The sequence below is a fragment of the Oncorhynchus kisutch genome, linkage group LG30 (genome assembly GCF_002021735.2).
Source record: "Oncorhynchus kisutch isolate 150728-3 linkage group LG30, Okis_V2, whole genome shotgun sequence".
Taxonomy (NCBI): domain Eukaryota; kingdom Metazoa; phylum Chordata; class Actinopteri; order Salmoniformes; family Salmonidae; genus Oncorhynchus; species Oncorhynchus kisutch.
The window spans coordinates 11268945-11285006 of NC_034203.2; the positions used below are offsets into that span (position 1 = coordinate 11268945).

Genomic DNA, 16062 nt, shown 5'->3' on the forward strand with positions numbered 1-16062 from the left:
TTGAAAGCTGAGAGTGGTATTGCGGGCTCGTCAGAGGATCTCCAAAGTGCACTCGAAGAATTATGTCACGGGGCCTCTCCCCATCCCGGGGCTTTGGGCGCAGCGACCAGTGGGCTCGATCAATCAGGGGCTTTTCATCTAAGGCAAGAACATCCTTCAGCAGCCCTGAAACTAAATCTGTGGCGCGAGGCATTTCCGCGGACTCTGGGACTGATACAAGTCTCAGATTATTGCGGCGAGAGAATCCCTCTAGACTCTCACAGCTCTCCTTCACCTTTTTCAAATCCGCAGCTAGGCGTTTAACTTCAGCCTCCAGGGATGTAGTTAAATCGGAGACATTAGTAGCGGAGGCCTCCAGTGCCGCAATCGTTGTAGTGTGTGACGCAGTTGTTGTTTTGAGTATTGTGATTGCTGGCACAGTCTCGTTCCGCAGGATGGTTAAATCTGCTTTTAAGGTATCAGAAACCTCCTGTATTCTGGCCTCAATCGTAGCAACCACCTGTGTTTTCATTTCAACTATCTCAGAGCGTAGTAGTTTGATGGCCTCGAGAATGTTCATTTCAGCGCCGCCAGGCCAAGCCGCGCCCCCGGTTAAAGTGTGCGACCCCGGGCCCTCAGACTCAGGAGAGGGCGGTGATGAGAGCGGGTCTTGTAGGCCGGGTTTTCTCAAAGTCATGCTTTTGGCCTTATGTTTGGTCGACATGCTGACATTCGGAAGCAAAGTAGTCTTGTTTTTTACGGAAAGGGATCACCAAATTAATATTTGAAAATAAATACGGTTCTGCTGCAGAATTCACATAAGCTTTAAGAATACCACGGGAGCAAACGGAAAACACGTCAGTTGCACATGGCGTCCCCTCCCACCCCCGTGAAGGTGTCAGAAGTGACACAATTTCACCTGGTTTAATATGGCCTGCTAACCTTTCTTTTAGCTAAATATGTAGGTTTCAAAATATATACTTCTGTGTATTGATTTTAAGAAAGGCATGGATGTTTATGGTTAGGTACATTTTCACAAATATGCACCGCATCGATTATATGCAACGCAGGACATGCTAGATAAACTAGTAATATCATCAACCATTTGTAGTTAACTAGTGATTATGATTGATTGTTTTTTATAATATAAGTTTAATGCTAGCTAGCAACTTACCTTGGCTTACTGCATTTGTGTAACAGGCAGGCTTCTCGTGGGTTGCAATGTAATCAGGTGGTTAGAGCGTTGGACTAGTTAACTGCAAGGTTGCAAGATTGAATCCCCGAGCTGACAAGGTAAAAATCTGTCGTTCTGTCCCTGAACGAGGCAGTCAACCCACTGCTCCTAGGCTGTCATTGAAAATAAGAATGTGTTCTTAACTGACTTGCCTAGTTAAATAAAGATGAAATAAAAGGTGTATAAAAAAAGATTTGAAAAAATTATAAAACCGATTTCCGATTGTTATAAAAACTTGAAATCAGCACTAATTAATCGGCCATTCTGATTAATTGGTCAACCTCTAAAATATATCTATATATTTTTTTACTCTTTGGTTATAGAGTTGCTAATGGCTTTTGGTTTTAGCTCCTTTCTCATAAAAGATGTAAAGTAACAGTCAGTACAAAAAGAAAGGGGATGCCCTTTTTGAATCCGACCGTGGGTTATCAAATAGTGTGAAGTGAAGTCATCCATTGAGCCGATTCTGTTATGTAAGTTCCATAGCCCTAATCAATCACACTGGTGATGTGGTGTATGGGGTTGATATAGAAAAATGTTTTCCTCCTGCACTGAGAGAATGCCTATTTGCATGCTTAATTAATGAAATGACTTTTGGTCATTAGGGACAAAGAGAAGCTAGTCAGTGTGATAGTTCAAACATGCTCTAGCATGTTATTTGTTTTACCCCTGGACCCAGTAACTAGTTCTGTACGTGACACTGCCCAGCTAAGTCTAACGCTCAGCTGACTGCTGGGAAAACAAAACAAAGTTCAGGAAATTTGAAGAGGGACTAAGGTGATGCGTTTTTATTAAAATGACCTGCTTATGAACTCAGGATAGAAAAGACAAGAGCAGCCAAAAAAAGAAATAGCAATAAAAGTAAATGTCTGCTTTCTGTCCTCTGCTGTTTTCTGTTGCATGCACATAAATTACAGTATCATCAACATACAGTGTCAAGAAAATGTGAACCCTGGAATTACCTGGATTTTTGCATAAATTAGCCACAACATTTGATCTGATCTTCATCTTAGTCACAACAATAGACAAATACAGTGTGCTTAAACTAATAACACACAAATTATTGTATTTTTCTTGTCTATGTGAATACATCATTTAAACATTCACAGTGTAGGTTGGAAAAAGTATCTGAACTCCTAGGCTGAAGACTTTTCCAAAAGTTAATAGGAGTCAGCTAACCTGGATTCCAATCAATGAGACGAGATTGGAGATGTTGGTTAGAGTACAGTGCACAGTGCAGAATGCTCAGAGTGTCAGCTAAACGCTTACAGAAATCTCTGAAACATGCTAACATCTCTGACGAGTCTACGATACGTTAAACACTAAACACGAATGGTGTTCATGGGAGGACACCACGGAAGAAGCCACTGTTTTTTTGGACAGTACGCAAAAGAGCACATGGTTGTTCCACAGCGCTTCTGGCAAAATATTCTGTGGACAGATGAAACTACAGTTGAGTTGTTTGGAAGGAACACACAACACAACACTATGTGTGGAAAAAAAAAGGCACAGCACACCAACATAAAAAAAACTCATCCCAACTTTAAAGTATGGTGGAGGGAGCATCATGGTTTGGGGCTGCTTTGCTGCCTCAGGGCCTGGACAGCTCGCTATCATCGATGGAAAAATGAATTCCCAAGTTTATCAAGACATTTTGCAGGAGAATGTAAGGCTATCTGTCCACCAATTGAAGCTCACCAGAAGTTGGGTGATGCAACAGGACAATGACCCAAAACACAGAAGTAAATCAACAACAGAATGGCTTCAACAGACGAAAATACGCCTTCTGGAGTGGCCCAGTCAGAGTCCTAACCTCAACCCGATTGGAATGCTGTGGCACGACCTCGAGAGCGGACACCAGACAGCCTAAGAATATTGCTGAACTGAAACAGTTTTGTAAAGATGAGTGGTCCAAAATTCCACCAGACCTTTGTGCAGGTCTGATCAGCAACTACAGAAAACATTTGGTTGAGATTATTTCTGCCAAAAGAGGGCCAACCAGTTATTAAATCCAAGGGTTCACATACTTTTTCCACCCTACACTGTGAATGTTTACACGGTGTGTTCAATAAAGACATGAAAACGTATAATTGCTTGTTTGTTATTAGTTTAAGCAGACTGTTTGTCCTTTGTTGTGACTTAGATGAAGATCAGATCAAATTTTATGACCAATTTATGCAGAAATCCAGGTAATTCCAAAGAGTTCAGACTTTTTCTTGCCACTGTACATCTGTTTTTCAACGCCAGTGCACGCAACAGAATCGTCATTAATGTAGAGACTAAACAAGAGCGGGCCTAGGATACTCCTGGGGAACACCAAAAGCATGTTTTGGATTCCCAAACATTGTCTTAATTTGTAATAGAACAACGTTTCAACCATGATAGAATTTAATGTGGACTTCAAACTTAAGGCAGATAAATGCAGTTCATGTCCAGCGGGGTCAAATGCTGAAGAGGAAGTGATGCTCAAAATCAAGAAATGGCCAAACAAACATTAATTATGGTTGAACCAATGAGTGTCCCTGTGCGATGGAAAGGTTCCAACACTGAACTTTGTGGGAGGAGTAGTAGTAGTAGTGTTTCATTTATGGTTTTAAGGAGACACATAGAGAGGAAGCAAATATCCCTGTGACCTAGTTGCACGCTCTTGTGGTGGGATACCTTTCAGATTTATCACGCCACAGTGAGTACATCTGAAAGAGAGAGACTCTTAAAAACAGCTTAATACCGAAGCCCGTTATAACACTGCCTCCTGAATAACCGCACTCAACATCACACGCCACCCACCCAAGTTTGCACAATGATGAAGACTGATTCAGATTTTTGACTCCCTGCAAATTGTATACATTGGGTGGTAACAAGACCCTTCAAAACGTAAGATTGAGGATATTAATATCAGGTCTTGGCTGTGGAGAATTAGAGGATGGACTTCTTGTAAGTATGAACAAAGAACTTGGCGAGTTACCTAGTGTACATTCTCTGTACTTTTACTATATGAAGACGGCTATATTTGTAAATATTTGTGCATGTCTGGAGATTGATTACTTACTTATATTCAACTTTCCGGACACTTGATATGTCACACCCCTCATCAATCTACTCAAGCAATGGACAAGTAACCTGTGTACATAGCACTGTAGGCTTCCCGAAATGTATTAAATGAACATACACAAATATACACTGAGTGTACAAAACATTAGGAACACCTGCTCTTTCCATGATATTGACTGACCAGGTGAATCCAGGTGAAAGCTATGATCCCCGTATTGATGTCACCTGTTAAAACCACTTCAAATCAGTGTAGTTCTGGGGTTCCCAAACTTTTTTGGCCCACAACCCAATTTTGATATCTGAAGATTCTCGCGCCCACACTCTTGTGAATTAAAAAAAATGTAATTAACAGCCAATGTTTACTCTTTTACTTAGGGCTATGGCAGTCAATTGAAAAACATTCTAACAGTATTTCTGATTGTCTTCTCAACTCACCATCACATACTTTTAATGTGGGGCAGTCAACTGGAACTTACATAATGTCTCTTATCTCACCACCACTAATAGATGGGGGTGCTTGAGGCATGTCGCGTCTGAGATTTTAAAAATCAGAGGGCGTGGTCGACAGTGTGCGCCTCATCTCTGCTGTCATAACCAAGCTGGATCGATATCTGGTTTTAACGCAGACAAGAGCACTGTGCTGGCGAAGGGTAGTCTCTGCAATAGTGTGTTGTTTCATAGCGTAGCGGGCCTAGAATGATTCATATGGTACGGTTAAGTCCGACCTTTTCCCATGATCTTGAATTTTATCTTTCAGATTTGAATAATTTTCATTAATATTTTTAAGGTTAACCACGTAACAATGATTTTCAGATACAAAGGCGTTATTATAATATATATACGTATATATATATTTTTTGTGGTATTTTGTATATTTTTGGGGGGGATTTTGAGAATTCTCCTGTGACCCCATTTTCATATCAGGAACCGCTGGTGTAGGTGAAGGGGAGGAGACAGGATAAAGAAGGATTTTTAAGCCTTGAGACAATTGAGACATAGATTGTGTATGTGTACCATTCAGAGTGTGAATGGGCAAGACAAAAGATTTAAGTGCCTTTAAACAGGGTAAAAATGGGGTGCAACTCAATATTAGGAAGGTGTTACTAATGTTATGTACACACGGTGTAAATACAGTGCCTTGCGAAAGTATTCGGCCCCCTTGAACTTTGCGACCTTTTGCCACATTTCAGGCTTCAAACATAAAGATATAAAACTGTATTTATTTGTGAAGAATCAACAACAAGTGGGACACAATCATGAAGTGGAACGATATTTATTGGATATTTCAAACTTTTTTAACAAATCAAAAACTGAAAAATTGGGCGTGCAAAATTATTCAGCCCCCTTAAGTTAATACTTTGTAGCGCCACCTTTTGCTGCGATTACAGCTGTAAGTCGCTTGTGGTATGTCTCTATCAGTTTTGTTAGAGTTTTGCACCCACTTGTTGTTGATTCTTCACAAAAAAATACAGTTTTATATCTTTATGTTTGAAGCCTGAAAAGTGGCAAAAGGTCGCAAAGTTCAAGGGGGCTGATTGATTAGACCTGTAACTTATTTTTAAGAGGCTCCTCTGTCCTCCACTTGTTACCTGTATTAATGGCACCTGTTTGAACTTGTTATCAGTATAAAAGACACCTGTCCACAACCTCAAACAGTCACACTCCAAACTCCACTATGGCCAAGAACAAAGAGCTGTCAAAGGACACCAGAAACAAAATTGTAGACCTGAACCAGGCTGGGAAAACTGAATCTGCAATAGGTAAGCAGCTTGGTTTGAAGAAATCAACTGTGGGAGCAATTATTAGGAAATGGAAGACATACAAGATCACTGATAATCTCCCTCGATCTGGGGCTCCACGCAAGATCTCACCCCGTGGGGTCAAAATGATCACAAGAACGGTGAGCAAAAATCCCAGAACCACACGGGGGGACCTAGTGAATGACCTGCAGAGAGCTGGAACCAAAGTAACAAAGCCTACCATCAGTAACACACTACGCCGCTAGGGCCTCAAATCCTGCAGTGCCAGACGTGTCCCCCTGCTTAAGCCAGTACATGTCCAGGCCCATCTGAAGTTTGCTAGAGAGCATTTGGATGATCCAGAAGAAGATTGGGAGAATGTCATATGGTCAGAGGACACCAAAATATAACTTTTTGGTAAAACTTGTCGTGTTTGGAGGACAAAGAATGCTGAGTTGCATCCAAAGAACACCATACCTACTGTGAAGCATGGGGTTGGAAACATCATGCTTTGGGGCTGTTTTTCTGCAAAGGGACCAGGATGACTGATCCGTGTAAAGGAAAGAATGAATGGGGCCATGTATCGTGAGATTCTAAGTGAACCTCCTTCCATCAGCAAAGGCATTGAAGATGAAACGTGGCTGGGTCTTTCGGCATGACAATGACCCCAAACACATCGCCCAGGCAACGAAGGAGTGGCTTCGTAAGAAGCATTTCAAGGTCCTGGAGTGGCCTAGCCAGTCTCCAGATCTCAACCCCATAGAAAATCTTTGGAGGGAGTTGAAAGTCTGTGTTGCCCAGCAACATCCCCAAAACATCACTGCTCTAGAGGAGATCTGCATGGATTGACCAAATACTTATTTTCCACCATAATTTGCAAAGAAATTCATTAAAAATCCTACAATGTGATTTTCTGGATATTTTTTCTCTCATTTTGTCTGTCAGAGTTGAAGTGTACCTATGATGACAGGCCTCTCATCTTTTTAAGTGGGAGAACTTGCACAATTGGTGGCTGACTAAACACTTTTTTGCCCCACTGTATATATATATTAGTATGTGTATACAGTACATACACTGACAAATGTATTTTATATTGAAATGGGCTATCCTCTCTGACTTTCATATCAACATCTCTCTCACAATTTACAAAATAAGTCTTCTACTGTACACACCCAAAAGTAGTGTTGGGTGATGTCTCAAAACTGTTGTGTGAATAATTGTTTGTTTTGAAGTTGTTTGATAGAAAACCAACGGGTTTGGTTGCCTGCTACCTGTTTATTTTTTGTTATCTTAGTCTTAGATAAAAAGTCAAATATGATGCTAATAGTTCTCACACAGTATCTTTAGCATGATTTGTTTTCTATTTATTTACCCAAACTTATCGCTATAATATTGAATTGTGGTTATCAAAATACAGTATTGCCTTTCATAATCCTTTATCATTACGTTACACGAAAACTCATTTGATTTATTGTTTAAAGATATTATATATGTTTATGGGGCTGAGTTTACAATGCATTGCATCATGTGTGCAGTGTGCTATTCTTACTGTCATGCAAAATTAAACACTACTCATTTGTCCCGTAGGTCATTCACTCCTTGGTCAAGGCTACACTCTTAGAATAAAGGGTTCCAAAATTGTTCTTCGGCTGTCCCCATAGAACCATCTGTGAAAAAGGTCCTACATGAACCAAAAAGGGTCATTCAAAGGGTTCTCCTATACTCCCAGTCGGTATTAGATGTCGCAGCCTCGCCCCACCTGTGGGGAAAACAATCTGTGGTTACCTAGGTTACCCTATTGGCTCACAGAAAAATCTAGACTTTTTCAAACACAATTTTCTTGTCTGCTTGTTTTGGTCAGTTACAAACTGACATTTATGAAAGTACGACATGTCTAAAGATGACTTTTCAACATTGCCTGCTCCCGAGCGTTCTTACTACTTAGAAAAATGTACTGTTGTAGGGCTTCCCTCATGCCCTTTTGCAGCCACTTGAGTGAATGCTACTGTACCTAGCTACCGACCGGAACATTAAGCTAGCCAAGACCAACAACACAAACAAACAGCTACATACAGCTACAAGTAGTGAGTGGCGATACGAATGAACTATACCAAACAAGATGCATTACCTTTGATTAAACGTTTTCCACACAGATAACTAGCTACGTGCAGCTTCTTGGACACCAGCTGCCCACAATTTTCTACTCTTCCACATCGAATAGCCTGAAGCCACAGGGCTCTTCTCGCAGGCTCTATTTCCCAACTTGGAAGCATTGTGAACCGTAGGTTGGGATTTTTTGATCGGGTTACATGTTCATTGAACAACACAGCAGCTTTTCAGCATGTTTTGTTCGTTCTTTTAGGTTCTAAATAGCACCTTTTTTTCTAAGAGTGCACAGTATGAACGGTTTCAAGGCTACAGCTGCATGATATTGACTATCATATATGTATTTCACGGCACACCCTAACCTTGAAATATTATCTGACTAGATGGTTTCCCGAAGCACAATAACACACACATCTTGTCAGAATGTCAAGTTCTGTTGCTGTTGCTAAGGAATTAAACACATGGGGTAAAAACATAATTTGTATGTAAAAATATTTATTGTAAAGTTTGTGTACAGATGCATTCAGGCACAACGACCCAACATAAACAGTAGTAATATCCATACTACTATTATTGAAATGTTAAAGAATAGTATATTTTCTATGGACAAACTTCCAAAATGTTTGGAAATAATACTGTACATAGCATTAAATTCAATTGAATATATATTTAAAGTACAGTGATGTAAGGAACATACTAAATATTGTAACATTGGAAAACTACAAACAATACAAATATGTTTTAGACCCTGTTAAATAAATTACAATAAATAATGTAATTTTGTACATAGTCTTGGAAGAATATGACATTACGGGCCACATGAGACGAACATAAGTTTAATCTTCCAAATAAAATAGTACATATCAGAATCATCACTCCACAGTAACTTGAATTGTTTACAATGAACCTATTTTTGCTCTCAGAATCCATGGATGATGGATGATGTTGGGTATTTTTGTTTGTTTAACCATTGAAAAGGACACAAGGAATGTCACTAATTGAGCATGACAACTGTTATTTTCTTACTTCCTTTCAAAACAGTATCCCTTCTATTTCAGAATGTACCACTAGCACATTGTATCTAATGGCTCGGATAAAGGAAAAAGTTTGTTCCAACTCTTTTTTTGTCCTTGCCTGGTCTTGTCCCGAAGAACTCAAGCACAGTGGCATTTGCTGACAATCAAGTCATTGAAGGGTGTGAGCTTCAACTTTCCCCGACTGTCATAGTGCATGAGGACCATAGGTTCATAGGCTGCCGGCACACAACATGGCCGAGGTGTTGCTCCCTTGTTGATGTGATGAAGACGAGACTTCACCTGTGCGTGCATGCTAGCTGGCTTGTAGTTGTGGGGGCAGGAGCCGTCACAGAAGTGCATGTTGTAACCATCGGGGGCAACGACCCAGTCTGACCAGCCAATCTCCTTAAAGGACACGTTGACAGACTTTCGGCAGCAGCGACCGTCTTCATCGCAGTTGTCTTCTTTGTTGGACCGAGTCCGTCTCCTTCTGCTTGCTGATCTAGGCTCTACAAGGTCTACCTCCAGGACCATCTGAGGGGTCCTCTTGGGATCTGTACCCTCTTCGATGGCCAGTCCTACTTCCACAACCAGAGAGGAGCCGTCCGTCCTCCCTCTCCACTTTTCAACAACAGTTCTGATGTCCAAAGTCAAATCTCCAGTTCTTGTAGCGACCGTCTGAACAAGGGTCTCTGTGTGAATCAATAGAGAAGAGTTCAGCGGTTTCGTCTCATAGATCTTAACATGAACCTCTTCACTAATCGTGGGCTCGGCAGCTTTCGAGCCATCCAACAATTGTCTGTAGAGCTTCAGCTCAGCCCAGGCCAAAGTGAGATCCTTCCTGATGTTTGGGTTCTTGTGGAAGACAGCTCTGTACCAAAGCACATCTGATGTGTGTTCCTCATCATTCCGAAGCACTTTGAAAGGCTCCACTGAAAGAGGTGAAAAGAAGGTTGTTAGACAAATGCTCAGCTTCTTGGAATTACTGTCATCACCTCAATAGGCTGTGCTTTTAAAAGTTATAATGGATCTGTCTTTACAGCCTCAAAAAATTGCTAAATTACATTCAAATTATTTACAAATTAGAATGGTTCATTATTATATACTTTGGAGATGAGGTACAGTTGAAGTCGGAAGTTTACATACACCTTAGTCAAATACATTTAAACTCAGTTTTTCACAATTGCTGACATTTAATCTTAGTAAAAATTCCCTGTTATCGGTCAGTTAGGATCACCACTTTGTTTTAAGAATGTGAAATGTCAGAATAATAGTAGAGTGATTTATTTCAGCTTTTATTTCTTTCATCACATTCCCAGTGGGTCAGAAGTTTACATACACTCAATTAGTATTTGGTAGCTTGCATTTAAATTGTTTAACTTAGGTCAAATGTTTCGGGAAGCCTTCCACAAGCTTCCCACAATAAGTTGGGTGCATTTTGGCCCATTCCTCCTGACAGACCTGGTCTAACTGAGTCAGGTTTGTAGGCCTTGCTCACACACAATTTTCAGTTCTGCCCACAAATGTTCTATGGGATTGAGGTCAGGGCTTTGTGATGGCCACTCCAATAGCTTGACTTTGTTGTCCTTAAGCCATTTTGCCACAACTTTGGAAGTATGCTTGGGGTCATTGTCCATTTGGAAGACCCATTTACGACCAAGCTTTAACTTCCTGACTGATGTCTTGAGATGTTGCTTCAATATATCCACATAATTTTCTTTCCTCATGATGCCATCTATTTTGGGAAGTGCACCAGTCCCTCCTGCAGCAAAGCACCCCCACAACATGATGCTGCCACCCCCGTGCAGGGTGGGATGGTGTTCTTTGGCTTGCAAGCCTCCCCCTTTTTCCTACAAACATAACGATGGTCATTATGGTCAAACAGTTATATTTTTCTTTCATCATTTCATCAGACCAGAGAATGTTTCTCCAAAACGTACGATCTTTGGCCCCATGTGCAGTTGCAAACCGTAGTCTGGGTTTTGTATGGTGGTTTTGGAGCAGTGGCTTCTTCCTTGCTGAGCGGCCTATCAGGTGATGTCTATATACGACTTGTTTTACTGTGGATATAAATACTTTGAACTTGTTTCCTCCAGCATCTTCACAAAGTCCTTTGCTGTTGTTCTGGGATTGATTTTCACTTTTCGCACCAAAGTACATTCATCTCTAGGAGACAGAACATGTCTCTTTCCTGAACGGTATGACGGCTGCGTGGTCCCATGGTGTTTATATACTTGCGTACTATTGTTTGTACAGATGAACATAGTACCTTCAGGCGTTTGGAAATTGCTCCCAAGGATGAACCAGACTTGTGGAGGTTGACTATTTTTGTTCTGAGGTCTTTGCTAATTTCTTTTGATTTTCCCATGATGCCAAGCAAAGAGTCACTGATTTTGAAGGTAGGCCTTGAAATGCATCCACAGGTACACCTCCTATTGACTCAAATTATGTCAATTAGCCTTTCAGATTCTTCTAAAGCCATGACATCATTATCTGGAATTTTCCAAGCTGTTAAAAGGCACAGTCAACGTAGTGTATGTAAACTTCTGACTCACTGTGATACAGTGAAATAATCTGTCTGTAAACAATTGTTGGAAAGATTACTTGTGTCATGCACAAAGTAGATGTCCTAACCGACTTGCCAAAACTATAGTTTATTAACAAGAAATTTGTGGAGTGGTTGAAAAACGAGTTTTAATGACTCCAACCTAAGTGTATGTAAACGTCCGACTTCAACTGTAATTAATATCTGCTCTCGGAGTTACTATCAAGCCTTTGCTAAGTTCAAATGCTAATGTTAATGGCGGGCTTTTGTTGGAATGCACACAAAAACAAAGCACTAAGACTAAATTGTATGACTCACTCATTCTCACGAGATAGGGTTTGAGAGAACACTGACAGGTACATTAACATTACACCAAAAGAAATGTGTTTGAAGGCTTTTCGTTTGTTTTGTCATAACAGCGCATTTGAATTATTCTTGTTAAAGACACAACCGTGCGAGAATGTTGATTGGGACACAAGGTACACACCTTTGACAAAGCCCAAACCATTGGCGAGTTAGACCTTTTCAATAGGTTATAAATACACCATGCGTAAAGGCAAAATTCCATGCAGTCAGATCTAAATCTAGAATGTCAACAGTCAGGTCCTTGTGGTTAAAACCAGTACAGTAGCTATGTGTCTTTAAATAAGGTCTCACCTGTGGCTGGGAGAAGCAGGGTGGATGTCCTCCAGGGGGAATGCCGGGATTCCCCCCCCTGACTGGAGTTCCCTGTCAGCTGCCTCAGTGTTTCCCTGTAGAGCTGATGCATCCTCCTCAGCTCCTCCTCTGAAGCCAATTCCCTGGGCCTGGGCTCCTTCTCCATCCCCACGGAGCTCAAGATGCCTGTCTTCACTGCCTCCAGGAGCAGGGCCCTATGGCTCTCCTCCTGCCCCAGGTGGGGTGTACTGTCTTTGGCCAGGCGGGGCCGGCCCTCCCCCTGATGGAGGCTGGAGAGGAGGGCCACCCAAGAGAAGAGAAAACGCAGTGCGACTGAGCTAGGCATGGTTGGTTTGTTCTCAGAGGTGCACCCTGTCTGGGGTTGTCAATGTTATGAATGAAATTCCAGACATGCTTTCATTTATACAGCTCCTGCATGGCCACACCTCTCCTTGATGTCAGGTGAGCACTCTTCATTATGTAGAGGATTATGTAGCATGCATTATCTATCATGTTCCACAAGGTGGGAAAGCACGCTTTGTATAGTACTCCTTAGAAGAAATTAATATAATTCATGTCTGAAAACAGTTGAACCTTTCATGTATTGATTGAGTTCAATGGATTGTTTCCATACAAAATACTGCATATAACCATGTATAATACCGCTCATATTAGTGGTATCAATATGTGTTGTAAATACAATAAGCTATGATGATATGAGCTATGACTAAGCCTAAGCTATGACTTTCACTAAAGCAGAGCCACCGTAAAATGTGTGGTGAGACAGTGTTTGCCTCAGTACTTTTCAAACTGCCATAACACTTCCAAAGCAGCAGCATGAACCAGACCAGCTACTTCTCAGCACATTTTTGCCTTCCAGGGATCAAATTTTGCTGCTCTGTCCCAGTCTACCATGGAAGACAATATGCAGAAAAGTAGTGCTATTTGTATTTGAGCAATATGATTGGCCTTTTGTTCATTCAAGCACCACTACGCTCCAGCGAGTCACAACCTCTCGAGCTACGTTTACATGCGAGCCTGTCCTGAGCAAAATGAAGCGCCCATCAATCTAGTCGCTGTGCTTATTTATTTTAGGGAAAGTAATTTACCAAAGTAAAACTAGCAATAGGCTGGTTACTGTTTATTGTCTGCAAAAAGAAACCTACAAAAATACACTGTAGCATTTGTCTTGGCAGGCCTACTGCAGCAAATCTAAAGAATGGAGTAATGACTTACATTGCTAAATTATATTAAACAGCTTTTTAATACATATCATCACAACCAAATATAGCCTGCATGATCCCAATGCATTTAAAAACTACATCATCCGGGCCAGTAGAAATTCTGTTCTGGCCAGTAGATTTTTGGCTAACTGGCCCGCTTGAGCCAGTGAGAAAAGTTCAAGTTGGAACCTGTTATAGCCTACAAATGGGACCCAGAGTTTTGATTGATCAGTTCTATTTTTTATTTTTTATTTAACTTTGGCAAGCCAGTTAAGGTCAAATTATTATTTACAATGACAACCTACACCAGCAAAACCTGGACGACACTGGGCCAATTGTGCGCTGCCCAATGGGACTCCCAATCACAGCCAGTTGTGATACAGCCTGGATTTGAACCAGGCTGCGCCACTCGGGAGATCAGGAAAAACTCCAGGCCCCAGAAAAGACACATACGAATTTTGCAACCTCTGCACCAAAGGCATTGTAATGATATAGAATGAACCTACTCAGGCATAATTTGATCAAGGAAATGACATACACGACTACTGTATATCATGTCAGCATTAATTATTGTGGTTCCCTATCATGTAATATTCGAATTGACTCTTTCCCCATGTCGTCATGACCACTCTGTTAGCCTTATCAGAAAAATGGAGTGTCACAGCAATTTACCACATATTACAGATACTGTAGTGTTTGTTGTGGACGACACTTGTACTGTAAATAGACAGTAGATTCTTTTCATTTATGGTGGGTGGATCTCTTTTCTCCAGACGATGTGGAAGTCAGTCAGACTTCTTTAACCAGTATCAGCGCAGGATCAGTACATTGTGTGTTTATGGTGGCGTCCCCACCCTATGACGTGTCTCCAAGTGTGACTGACATTCTCTCCACTGTGGCAGCTTTTCTCTTTTTTCGGGTTTATAAAGCAGTCACAGTGGACTTCAAATAGACACACAATGTATGCTTGAAGCATATGAACCTTTCATACCTTGTAATTGAAGCAGGGCCAGCCCTATACTTTAATGACATAAGTGGTTGCGTAGGGCCCCCAGCCCCTAGGTGGCCCCTGACCAAATAAACAAATATTTTAGATGTATTGTTTTCTGGGAAACCGAGTGGAATTCGAATTTTAGAATACACAAGGTGCAATTTCAAAATGTGGTTGTGCATCAGCAGTTTTTCTGTTATGTCAGTCACTCAATTAGCCCATATCTGCTAACATTTTGTAGATTGCTAAGTTAGTCTAGCCAGCTATCTAACTTGTAGTAATCAAGGCCAAATTACTGATGGGGCCCTGACCTCCAGGGAGCCCACATTGATTTTGTTAGTCACTCTTACAGTACTCGGATATGTTTCTCTCCGGCATCAAGAGGGGGGCCACAAATGTTTTGCCCGCGAGATGGGGGGCCCCGACCAAACCTCACTTAGGGCCCACAAAAGGATAGGGCCAGCCTTTGAATGGAGGGTGCTATGTGTACTGTAAGTTAAGCCTCCTGCAATTAATTATTTTATTTCTGTCCATAAAACCGGTTTTAAATCAGGAAAGGTGTTTAGAACGGTTTTGAAGAAGATAACCTAGAGAATGGATATGGTTGTGGAACAATGATTATCATAATACAATGTTTTTTCTTGTACAAGCAGAGAATGGCTTATATGAAAAAGCCATACATTCAATGTCATCAAATCGTATGTGACTAGGCCTAGTTTATTGAAGTAAGTGTCATTAACATTAACCACATTTCTGACCATATTGCTTAATTGGAGTGTGTAAATTTCCAATCTATGAGTCACTGACATGATTAAACAATCATGTGCAATGTGAATTCAACCTTGGGGCTAAAAGTGTGTGAAAGGTGACCAAGTATGAATCATCGACAGACCGACAGTGACATTCACTTTCTCATGTCAGAGTGAGCAAACAGAACAGGATATTGAGTAATCAGCCTTAGGCCCACTGTCAGCATTACAAAGGGAAGGTGTTATTTTTGAGACCGGAAGGCATAGAGAGCTGCCACTCCCAATTACGATCACATTCTGGATTCCACAAGGACAATGGCTCGTTTGAACTGACAGTGCTGTATAGCCTATATGGGTGACCACTCATTCTTTACTTCATTTTCGATGACATCTAACTAATGGAATCAGTGGACATTGAGCTTGCTTGGCAAATGTATTTCGAAGGTGTATTCTGGAATAGCTTGAATTGTTTTATGTATCAATGTTTTATTACAATAATTTTATAATAATTGTTTGTATAAAATATTTTAATACAGTGGAGACAAGCAAGGATGTCACATTGGGTCAATTCTGTTCCTTGAGATTAAATGAATGCCATAGATTTCAATTACATTTCAATTAAGTTCTCAATGAATTAATCATTTCATTTTGTGAATAACCACAAACGGAATAGAATAATTTTCAGTATGAGCACTTGTCATCTCTCAAATAGATCGTTAAATTTTTGGGTTTAGCTAGCTAGCAATTTTTTTGCCATATTAGAATTGACATG

At 40.8% G+C, this 16062-nt stretch overlaps 1 protein-coding gene across 1 annotated transcript; it reads right to left on the minus strand.

The window, feature by feature from the left end:
- Positions 1 to 8587: 8587 nt before the first annotated feature.
- Positions 8588 to 13650, minus strand: LOC109875336 (inhibin beta C chain-like). The gene is made up of 2 exons (XM_020467663.2): positions 12328 to 13650; positions 8588 to 10057 (listed from the first exon to the last, which is right to left on the minus strand). The coding sequence occupies exons 1-2, from the start codon at positions 12671 to 12673 to the stop codon at positions 9264 to 9266; spliced, it is 1140 nt and encodes a 379-aa protein (XP_020323252.1). The 5' UTR covers positions 12674 to 13650; the 3' UTR covers positions 8588 to 9263.
- Between the last annotated feature and the right edge of the window lie 2412 nt (positions 13651 to 16062).